This window comes from Crassostrea angulata, chromosome 2 (genome assembly GCF_025612915.1).
Source record: "Crassostrea angulata isolate pt1a10 chromosome 2, ASM2561291v2, whole genome shotgun sequence".
NCBI lineage: Eukaryota > Metazoa > Mollusca > Bivalvia > Ostreida > Ostreidae > Magallana > Magallana angulata.
In genome coordinates, this window is record NC_069112.1 from 7,713,213 (window position 1) to 7,725,740 (window position 12,528).

The 12,528-nt window shown below is 32.5% G+C and overlaps 1 protein-coding gene across 1 annotated transcript in view; it reads right to left on the reverse strand.

The window, feature by feature from the left end:
* Positions 1-8,420: 8,420 nt before the first annotated feature.
* LOC128173858 (kielin/chordin-like protein) overlaps positions 8,421-12,528 on the reverse strand; it is a 38,900-nt gene continuing 34,792 nt past the window's right edge. The window contains exons 8-10 of the mRNA XM_052839541.1: positions 9,333-9,449; positions 8,890-9,012; positions 8,421-8,557 (exon numbers count right to left, since the gene is read on the reverse strand). Of these exons, the coding sequence (XP_052695501.1) occupies positions 8,421-8,557; positions 8,890-9,012; positions 9,333-9,449 (377 nt within the window). The remainder of the gene's footprint in view (positions 8,558-8,889; positions 9,013-9,332; positions 9,450-12,528) is intronic.

The window sequence follows — 12,528 nt, forward strand, 5'->3', positions numbered from 1 at the left end:
GATCAACCGTGTCATTTTCTTCAGAACTAGATGAAGGATTCAGATTCGTTTTTCCTTTGAAAGGGGAAAGAGATTACTCGGTGTATGCATTGTAAACAAAATATTTGTTGCTAGTACAACAATCACTTGTAATTTTGGAGAATATTTTTTTAGATGATAGTTATGAGCCCTATAACCATACTATCCGGGTGAATTAGGACATTGCTTTAAATTTCAAGTGTCCAACCATATTTTAAACCAATCATTATGGGACCTGAAAAATGTCTTTTCTTAATTCCATTACTGTGCAAAAGTGGCAATACATTCAAATTGGACGAAAAAGCACTCGTATATTAAAAAAAGTTTGTGTTTTTCATTTCTGGCCCATTTCTTTATTGTTAATATAAGTACATAATTGGTCTATTAATATGAATTTTAAATGTCAAAAAGATGTCTGTGCAATGTTTTAGCTTTTAGGTAAACTAAATATGATTTTGACATATGGGCATTCTTTATGTTAAAAAAGGCCATATCATGCAAAAATATTATAAAAATCGTTGACTATTTAGGGAATCTAAACAAAATGCGGTTAATAAAAAAAACCTAAAATCATACAATATTTAGATTTATTTTTATGAGAAAAAAAATTCTTTTAACAAAAAAAAAAAAAAAATCTATCAAAGCAGTTTAGTTTTCGAAATTCCTTATCCTTTTTCAATGCATAGTGCAGGATGAAGCTTTGACATTTAGGGTTATTTTGTCGACAAAAATGCGATTTTTAAGGTTAAAGATTTTACTAGAACTACAAAAGAAGATACATTTATTCAAAGCCTTTATCCTTTAAAGTACTTGCTGATTAGTATGATACTTACATTAACTCACGTGTCTAATGTTTAGTGAAGTAATCAGAATACTTAAAGTACATGTCTTTGATTTAAAAGAATAACATAAATTAATCTAAATGTATATGTTGAATTTATATCATCTTGTTAAAGTTTGAAGATGTGACTTATTTTACCTTTGAAAACGTCATCCCCTTATGCGGCAGTTTCAAATCATGTTTTGAAAATGTCAATGCGTTCTTTGCAAAGTTTTTACGTACACAATAATCACATTATTCAAAAGTACACGAATTGATTACCTTAAAAACAAGAGGCCAATAGGCCTTAACAATCACCTGAGTAGCACATAACCAATACACAAAATTGTCGAAGAATCTCATACATGCATTGAATTAGGTTTTATTCTGGAGTAGAAAAATTATTAATTTGTAATGACGACCAATTCCCTTCCTAAAATCTTTTAAAAAGAACTATAAAATCTATAATTTTGGTGAACATTTTAAAATGAGTAGTGTTTGACATATTATAAACGTTTGGATAGTATTAAGTATAAAAAGTTTGTACCTACACATAATAAATGTTACTCACAAATTGCATAGGAATAAATCTGGAAACTACTTTCTCATATACAGTTACTAATATTGAAAGTTCGGTGCTGTTAGTATAATAGAACCAAGTGATAAAATAAATGTTGCAAATAGCAAAAACCACAAAGAAATTAATAACGAAGGGTATCACGAAACATTATAAACATGGTATCTTTTTTAAATTTCTTTGCTAATGAAGTATAAAAAAGAACGAGTAAAACATCATGTCAAGAATGAGTATAACAAAAGACATTGCAGAAGTTTCCTCAGTCAATTAAGCCATATTTAAAGGAGAAGACCGGTCAGCAGAGGATGATCACTCCTATTAGGCACCTAATCCTACCTCTATCTTTTTAGATAGAGTTGCTCTGCTCTGGATTTGAATTTCGTTTTATGGATTTTGAAATGGGTGACAGTTTTTTATTGTCATTTTTCATCATAAAAACTATATGTTTTTACAAAACAAACTTGACATTAAAGTGCACCGCGGTTTTTATCCTTATATCAAAAGCCTCCCCCGACGTCGAGGTGGATATAACCCTATAACGACTTTTAAATAGTCATGTTTTTGCGAATCAAAAATGAGCCTGTTTATATGATTCTGCTCAATTATATTTCTAAGATTTTTTTTCTTTATTACCAATGCATAAAGTGCTATTCAATCGGGAAGGAAACGAAACGGTATCTTTTTGTAAACATGCCCATGATGTGCGTTATATGCCATGATTTGTTTTTTTCCAAAGAGAAATACTGTAAAACAACTTTTATTCCAGTGCTAGAAACGTTTTGCAAGGGTCTCGTCATAACAAATATTTCTCGCCGCGATCCATTACGTTTTATATGTGGTAATAACAACATTTGTGTTGATAATACCTTGTCGCTAAAATGTGTCGCTGCAAACGTTTTTATATCAGATAACTTGCAAGATAAAGTTGTCGCAAATAAAAGTAGGTTTACAGTAATTCTGATGATGTTCATATATGTTTGTCATTGAAAGGAGTTGTTTGAGTATGTTTTCATTTTACAATCAAATTAGAAAAAAGAAATTTCGATAATATTAGTTAAAAGAAAAGAACTACTTTTCAAATAAAATGCAATCTTAATAGGTACAAAATTCACTGTTTTTCAATGTAATATGCTTTGAATGAGTACTCTGTTCTAATTTAAAATGTTGTAACGTTACATGCATTATTTTTTATCTTGATGCTGAGGCAATAAGTTCACCCATACTTTTGGGGTTATTTTAGATAGTTAGTGCATTCCACATTTGTTTGTCGTACCACATGTTTCTGTTTCTACGAGCATGGTCACATATTTTTGGAAGATTGATTATTGGTGCCACGATGTAAGTTTTAAACATGTTATCTTGTGTATATGATTGGACACGTATCAGAGTTTTTTGAAATGAAAGCACAAAATTGATTTCGAAATGTATATCATAATGTGTAGAGGAAATTGTTTACTGTTATTTTTTGCACTAAATGTAAGCGTCACTGAACCTTTCAAAAACGTTATATTAAGCTTTTGTTCATGTTAGAATTGAATAAATATAATCAAATACTTCTTCTTGTTCAAAAATAGTTCGAGAGAGTATCAGATTAATGTCGTTGGATCAAATTTATGGCATTTTCATCTGGGGATCGTCAGTCTACATAACAGTGGAACTTAAGTTTAGTATATTGTAAACCACACAACAACACTCTACTGACTTGATTCTTATATTCTAATCACAAGCAAAGGAATGCGATGCTTATCCCAATCACAGCTCCTATCACATATTTCACATATGTTATACGTATGTTTCAAATTTATTGTTGATTTTGTGACACTTCCATAATTCCTATTTATGTATTTCTGTTATTTTTTCAACTTTGCAATAGACACAATAAACTTGTCTGCCAGAACCCTGGTGTTTTTGAACATTTCTTTATTTGGTCTGATCTAGAGGTTTAGATTGGCTGCGCATGGGAAGCTACATATATTAAGCGTGCGATACACACATGCAAGAAAACACCAACGCTTTAACTCTTTATAAACATGGTTTATGAAAAATCGATCTGAATTTTAACAAATCGGTTAATCGAAATATTAAAATGAAATGATCTGCGAATATAAAAGTGATCAAAAGACGGACCGATCTGAAGTCGGACAACTTTCATGCCGAATTATTCCCCTTTCTTGCTGAATTTTTGTTTTCAGATCTAAAATAAATTATACAAAATATTTGAATTTGTTTGGAGTTATCTTTCTTTGTTCGATATCAATTTTCCGGTCTCTTCATCACATGACCTTTCGATTGTTTCAAGGAGGGAATATTGAAGAAGAATTTGGTAAGTTTTTAAAATAACAAACATATTTGCAAAGCTATTTTCATTATACAAAAGAACATATATATTCGAAAAACAGTTTCAAACGATAAAATGAAGTTTATTGAATGAAAACATAGTGTAAAATCATTGCTTTATGAGGAGCAATTTTTGGAAATTTAACTTTACAAACACAAGTCATAATTGATATGGTGTCGGACAGTAAAAGTCATTAATTTGATCATGAGTCGGACATGTCCGACTCAATGTCATTTTAGAAAACAGGTTAAATCATCATATAGATCTTTGAAATAATTTATTTTTCCCACGATATAAAGTAGCCTTCAAGTTTGTTTAAAAAATGTAGAATATGTATATATCATAGGCGCGATCGCGATCTTTTAATTGAATTATTCAACCAAACGACGAATATTTTTACTGGAATTTCTAGATAAAAATTAACAATTTTTATTGGGGATACAAGCCTGTATTTTCTTCAAGGAATGTTAAATAATTCAACATCAAATATTTAAAACAAGACCTTCTAAATGATTCGAAATTCCAATATTTCCGAAAATAACAATATTTAATGGAGTTGAAAATCATGAATAGGCGATAAAATTCATTAATATCTTATTTTTAAATCAAACGGCAAAAAAATTTAATATCAAGTCTTATTTTTTACTAGATCTACCTCAACCATGAAAAACGTTATGGTCAGAAATATATATGCTGTTTGCATGCATCATTGGGGATCGCACGAGATCCGATTGGAAGTTGTCCATTATTGTAAGTGGGAAGAGGACAACCCTAAGGACAATTGTGCCATAGCCATTTTTGAAGATATTGATTGTACAAGACGGGTCGCATACTTCCAGCGCGAAGACAGTTCTGTGCTTTACAGATCATTCAAAGATAAATTGATTAATGGTCCTTGTTACCTGAAAGCAAAACAGCATATCAACAAATTTTCCAAAAAGAAAGGACCGATGCAAAACATTTCCTTTGGCTTTAAGTTTAGTGAAAGCAACATCAGTTTGATTAGAAACATCACTGAACACTATGAGAGAGTAGTTTTCTAAAGAAATCAAAGAAAAGAATAAATACACTCTATAGAAAATTACAAAATAACCTGAAATATTCTTTAGATTCATGTTTTATCAACGATCTATACGATTATTTGACATGTTGTTGCATTAAGTAGATTATTTTTAGAACCACTCTAGAGGTTTTTTTTATTTATTTTATCAGAATAATGCCAGGGCCTAAACAGTTTACGGAAGAAGCCATTTCAGCAGTTGTCGCCGATGTCAGAAACAGTAAGCTTTCAATCAGGAAAGCTGCCGCGAAATATAAGGTCCAAAAATCTACCATTAGCGATCGGCTTACATGGAAGGTCACCGAAGGAAGTAAATGGGGAAGCAAACCAGTCTTGAGTGGAACAGATGAAAACCAAATGATAGACTGTGCTATAAATAGATCACAGTTGGGAATCGGCTTTTCAAAGTCTAATTTTTTAAGGTCTGCGGGAGCTATGGCAGAATCAAGGGGTCTACGATTCAAACATGGCAAACCCTCTGACATGTGGTGTTGCCGATTTAAGGCCAGACACGACACATTTTCGCTAAGGTCTCCAGAAGCAACTGCATCCGTGCGATTCGATGCCATGACAAGACAACGCATGGCTTGCTATTTCCATGAAATTGGAAACATCATCCAGTCCCCAAACCTTAAAGATCATCCTTCGCGGAGGATTTGGAATATGGATGAGACGGGGATTACTATGTCCCATAAACCTAATAAAGTTTTGGCCAAAAAAGGGGCCAAAACGGTTCATTCGGAAGGTGTCCATGTCTCGAGAACTAGTTACCGTCATTGCATGCAGGAATGCAATTGGTGATTACCTTCCACCTCACATTGTAATTCCCGGAAAAACAAAAAGGAAGTTGGAAGGTAATGACTTAGAGGCAATAGTCTTTGAGAGGATCAAACTTCTCAGTATCAGATTCAGGGTGGACCAAAGATGGCATCGCTAGGCTTTGGTTCACCGACACTTTCTTAAAAAACGTAGGTCCAGCTCGGCCACAAGTTCTAATTTGTGACGGCCACGGTTCACACAATAATGTAGAGTTTGTTGAATTGGCAAAGCAGAACGATATAATTGTCGTTGAACTTCCCAGTCATACCAGTAACTGGACCAAACCGTTTGACCGAACAGTCTTTAAATCGCTTAAAAGTCACTGGAACACTGTCATAGACAACTTCACCAAAGGAACGGGTGTGGCTGTCGGACATATGCAATTTCTTCGCCTGTTCAATGTCGCATGGGGAGCAGCCCTTACTCCTGCGACAATAAAAATGGGTTTGCTGCAACGAGTGCTATACCAAATGAAGCCTTTTGTCACAGTGAAATTAGTGTTCCAAGGGTGGAAACGGCACCATCCCCACCAAGTAGCGCAAATTCTAGCACTTTTTTGTTACCATCCAGTTCTCCCTCAGTTTCAGTTCATAACCTGTCTTTTCAGTCTGTTTCTTCTGTAGACCAACCTTCCCAGGTTATCACGAGCGTTTCTTTAAACCCTCTCTCTGAGACCATATCGTCTGTTTTTCTTTCACTTCCTTTTAATGTTGAAGGGGAAGTTACTTTACCGTTACTATACGACCCACTTGAAGGGTTGCTTGTAAACTCCGATTTAACCAGTCTCGAAGTAGACAATGTTCAAGGTCTTGATACTAGCTCATGTAGTAAATGTACCCCGCATGATGCACTCGAAGTCATTGAGAACGCATTGTCTTCATAGCAGAAGTTGCAATTTAATGCAGCACTCTTGTCTGGAATAAATACAAGGTTGAACAATGATTCGCTGTACCAGAGCTGGAAACATTATACCCAGCAAGTCCATCAATATTCCGGCAAAGTTAATACTTCATCTTTACTTAACTCCCCTCCTATATCCGCAAACATTCAGGTACCGACCACTTTACTTCCTGTCTCAAGTGACTCTTCTGCTTTTTCTATTGCAAACAAAATGTATCCACTGCCTTCTCGTCCACCTGTAAAGAAAACAAAGAAGACGGAGTACTTTGTTATTACTGCCGACGAAGTTATTCACCAGAAAAAGGAAGCAGCAGCGTTTAAAATTAAACAAGAAGAAATTAAACAACAAAAACGCTTAGAGCGTGAAAGAAAACGTTCCGAGAAAATTATTAAAAAAGGCAACCAAAACGAATCCTAAAAAGAGACACACTGAACTTCAAGACTTACTTTGAAAGTTCCAAGCAAACAATTGAAATAGCATTATTTTGAAAATGTATCAATCGCAGCTCAATGACAATAAATAGTTTTACTGATGACGTTGGTTTTGCTGAAATATATATCAATAAACTACACTTAAGTTTGAATAAATACCCATAATGTATTTAAAACATACCTGAACAATATTACAACCAAGTCCATAAGATTTAAGAGTTTCGTCTTGAATGGTGAACTTTTACAGACAAATGCCCCTTGCGTACGCGCTGAACTTCGAGGAAAAGAAAATGGTCATACAAAATCCTAAATTGTTATGCTATAAGAGCTCGTTTTAAAATAACGTCGATTTTCCCAATGCACTTGGTGACAAATGATGTTTACATATTGTTTTCCTGAATACTTTACTTACATGTACATTTACTTCATCTCTCTCTCTCTCTCTCTCTCTCTCTCTCTCTCTCTCTCTCGTCACGAGCAACTCTCACTTAGTGGTAAAATCGACGGTATTTTTAAACGAGCTCTAAAGGATCTACAATTAAATTTACTATTATATAGTCCTGATCTATCGAAATGAATGGTTTGGTTTCCCCTTTTTACAGTCAATTCATGCTGTTACTCCCACCCCCAACGCTCATTCCGAATTTTTTACTCTATTTACATGTACGTTTTTGGTTATAAACCTTGATTTAAGGAGAAATAAATGTTACATGTAAAAAATAACTTATAAATCATTGATCTTCCTGGATTATTATGATGAAATGTGTGTATATGTGCATTGAAAAATTACCGTTGACCGTATTTTATGAATGTCCGACTCAATATCAAATGTGTCCGACTCACGAGCGAATTTTATTTTTAGAAGTTTATCGCTAACGAATGTTTTGTAAGGTAAAATACCGAGGGGATCCAGGCAAACTATGATAGACAATTTCGAGATCTTTCGGACAACACCCCTTACAAGAGTGTGTGCAATAGTATATGATCTGCATAACTTTAATAAAACAAAGGGTGTCCGACTCACGATCACTTTACCTAAATTAGACACAAACGTTTTTTTCCAACTGACTCAGAATTTGTTATTTTTTTCCTTTATGCTTTTTTGTTTGTTTGTTTTTTTTCTTGTTTTTTATTACATAAAAATAGGGACATAGTACATTGATATATGAACATTTCAATCAAACTAAAGAATAAACAACTTTGTAATGACGCATTGATAATTTATTTTCAATACAGTTTTTATATATTAATAATACATATAAAATATAAACACAGCTCGTTGTAGGACAGGCAATTCGTTCAACTAAAAGAAAAATAAGAAATAACTTCAATATCAGTTCTTGATTTGCACAACAAAAATAAAACAAACACGTTTTCTGCTCAACAGATTGGGGTTTGGACTATGCAAAACATTACAACTTACTTGGGTTATATCTCTCTGTCGTGTATGGTTTTACTATTTGTAACTTGGAGGAGGACAGTACTTGCTGGTGCAGGACACACTTCCGTTAGACTTACAGCGACAGGTGTTACATCCGTCTCCTTTAGGGAATTTCTGGCCTACCTTGTATTTCTGGCCGTTATATTTACAGGCTACAAAAGACAAAGACAGTTTAAAGTATTAATAAGCTAAAAGTGATTTTGTTTTTAACTGTATATACTTTAACTAAATATTAATTTGGCAGGTCCTTCGTTTTGTATCAGGTTACTGAAATATACATTGTAAATACTAACCTTTTTTTTTTAATATTGTGCAACATTGATTGTACTGTCTAAAAAAAGAAGGACGTAGATTTTTCAAGGGTTGCATTTCGCAATTGAACGTAGATAAGTCTTTGCGTTTAAAGAGGAATTTAGTTTTAACTCATTTCATATCATGATAATTGTCTTCTTTTTTTTTAACTGTGAGATGACATTTTACTTACTTGTGATACAGGTCTTCTTGGAGCACCACACACGGCCGTTAGATCCACATGAACACTGGTTACAGCCATCGTCAGCGGGGAACTTCTGTCCAACCTTGTATTTTTGTCCGTTGTAGTCACAGACTACAAACAGTTACGTTTATTGGTATCAGAATAGAAAACAAAATATTCAAAACTGAACATTACTTTTAAAAATGACAAACATGAAATTTATTTTCAAAAAATGCAACAACTGTTAGTGTTATACATGAATATGTTTGATAATAAATGTATCTATATCTAATAAACTATTATTCCTTAATGAAACCTATATCTTTTTTATAATAAAAATATCAATTTCATACCGATATCTCCAGATTACTTAGGACTTCAAACCCAAACCTTAACGATAAAATAATTCTCCATTACATTAAAGGATTAGCTTTGATATTGCGATAACTTACAGCAGGTTTTCTTTGAACAAGACACGCGTCCTCCAGATTTACAGGTACAAGTGTTACAGTCATCTCCAGCAGGGAACTTCTGTCCCACATTGTAGGTCTTTCCTTCGTAGGTACATACTGTAATTAAAGAATAACAAAATCATTTATAAAAGTAAGATTTTATTTACCTAGAATAAATAAATTGTGCTGATACAGTGTATAATGACTAGAAGTATCTTGAATCAGTTACCTGGTGGTGGATTAGGTTTGTAATTAGGCCTGTACTTTCCACTAGCCTGCAAACAGAGAGTTTAAAACAATTATTGATAGTACGCCCGTGTCTAAAACGTACACGTAAAAGCTGTTTGCACATGTATGCTTTATATTTAGATTATCGAATATATAAAGGTATTTTATAGTTGTAAAGGTATATCAACAACTATAGAACAATATTTGTCGCTGCTATGCTTTATCAATAAACGCTAACAATCCATCAGAAGTATATATTTAAGATGTAATAACTGCATTATATTATCACTATGATCTAGAAAAAAGTGTCAGCAACGAATACGATCATATACATGTAACAATTTAGACTGTTCAAGAGTTGCAACTTATACATTAGGTAAACAGCAAGTAATATTCTAGGTAAAAATATACATAAAAAAACTTACAGCGACAGAAGCAACAAACAGGAGAACGAGAAGAAGTTTTCCTTCCATCTTAACAGACTGTGTCAGACTGGTATAGAACCGCTGTAAGACCGGAGGTTTTATAGAAAACTAATTATTCAGGATTATTTTGACGGTACCTATTAGCAAGTTTTGGATTTTAATTAGACAATAACTAAGCAATGTTACCGTACTTGACATTTTACTTTCATAAAAAAAATTGCATGTCACCTCATAATTTAATAAATATGGTTTTAAAAAACCCAGTGTACTGGATTTGACGAAGTGCAAAAGACTGTAATGATTGCGCACTCGCACTTTTTTTCATATCTAAAACATAAAAGGACAAAAATCTTATTTTCTGATAAGAAAATTTGAGTTTGACATAATCATGATTTTTTGTGCAGTCCGTATTCATTCTGAAGCTAGTGACGAATTTTTATTTTATTAACTGGGTCTTGTAGATTTTAAGCCATGTCAGTTTCAAAACTAGATGTAGAATTTAAATTCGTTCTTCGTTTGAAAGGGGTAAGTGTTGACGGGTGTTTGCATTGCAAACAGAATATTTGTTGCAAGTAAAACAATCACTTGTTAATTTGGAGGATATTTTTTTTTACAAATGATAGCTATGAACCCTATAACCATAACATACGGGTGAATAAGGACATTGATTTAAATTTCAAGTGTCAAATCTTACTTTAAACCAATTATTATGGATCCTGGAAAATTTCCTTTTTTTAATTCGATCATTGTGCAAAAATCAGTGGCAATGTGTTTACATTTGACGAAAAAGCCCTCGTATATTAAATAGATTTGTGTTATTTATTTTCCTTTATTGTTTATATAAATACATAATTGGTACATTAATATGAATTTTAAATGTCAAAAAGATGTCGGCGCAATGTTGTACCTTTTAGGTCAACTAAATATGATTTTGACATGTGGGCATTCTTTATGTTGAAAAATGCAATACCTTGCACAAATATTATAAAAATCGCTGACTATTTAGGGAATCTAAGGAAAATGCGGTTAATAAAATAACTAAAATCATACAATATTTAGATTTACCTTTATATAAAAAAATAATCTTTTCGTATTCTCTTATCCTTTTCTAATACATAGTGCAGGATGACGCTTTGACATTAAGGGTCGAGAAAAATGCGATTTTTAATGTTAAGGGGGATGTCTACACCAAATAAATGTAGGAGATTTTTGTCGCATGCTTTAGACACACTATTCAACAATAATAAACCTCAAAGTACAATACTCTATTTTTTAGAGAATTTTTAAAATATCAGTCTGCTTTGAGATAACCCCTTATATGTCAAATTTTTAAACATTTCTATTTTAAAACTCTAATGAAAGTGAAATGTTATAAAGTTTGAAAAAGAAACAAAACAAAATAATCATGAATGAAGTTTGTATGATTTTTATTGGAATCCACATAAATATGAAACTAAGATACTTAAAAATTCTTTTAAGGCAAACTGCTGGATGAAATCCCACAAAAATCTAAAAATAGAAACAATATCCGTTGGTTAATGAGATGAAAGAAAGAAATTGAAAGATCCTGTTAAAGAGTTGTCTTTCTTGATTTTACTTTGTCTCAAAGATCTTATATTAGTAGTGCTTATGATAATGTTTGAATCTGAAAAATTATATTTTTAATGAATGCATTATATTCATATTTAACTCTTTAAAACAAAATGTAAGTAGTTCCATTGCCTTTTTTTTTTTATATATACAATACAAATTAAAAACAACCATATGCATATTTATACATACATTAGTTGTCCATAGTGATACGCATGTACGTGTGGTAATTAAAAACACGCTCTTTTTCAAGATTCTGTCGTTCCCTCATTTGGCTTAAAAATCCGGACTTCCACTGTTATTGCTACTTAGCTATATCTATTTTAATTAAAATACATTAATTAAGTGCCAAGCTGTTAATGCAAATCCTATTCTGAAAATGTTTTAAATTTGGGAAGTTGGTATCAAACTCAATTAATACAAAAGATGGTACTACGGAACTTTAGTTTAATATTTATCATGCATATACGGTTCAAGTGAAAATATTATATCTGCTCACTTTAATCGATATTCCGCCACATATTTACGGTCGCCTGTTGCAGATAAAATGACAAATATATATTGCCAATAGCAGAGAGACAGTACATTATTTCGATTTCACGTTTTCTGTACATAACAGCTGATAATCAATGTTAATTGAAAGCTTTAATAAATTTGTCATATTTTCGAAGCGTTTTGGTTATTTCAGTCTTATCTCATCTCCCTCGTTAGACGAGTTCAATTGAACGGTGTATAGCTATTTTGTACCACGACATAATGCTATCAATTCGGAACAAAATCGCGTTTCAAACGGACATATTGCGACGATGTAGCCTTTCACCTTAAAGATTTTACGAGAACTACAAAAGAAGATCAATTTATTCAAAGCCTTTATCCATTAACATACCTGCTGATTAGTCTCATAATAACATTAACGCACGCGTTTAATGTTTAGTAAAGGAATCAGAATATGT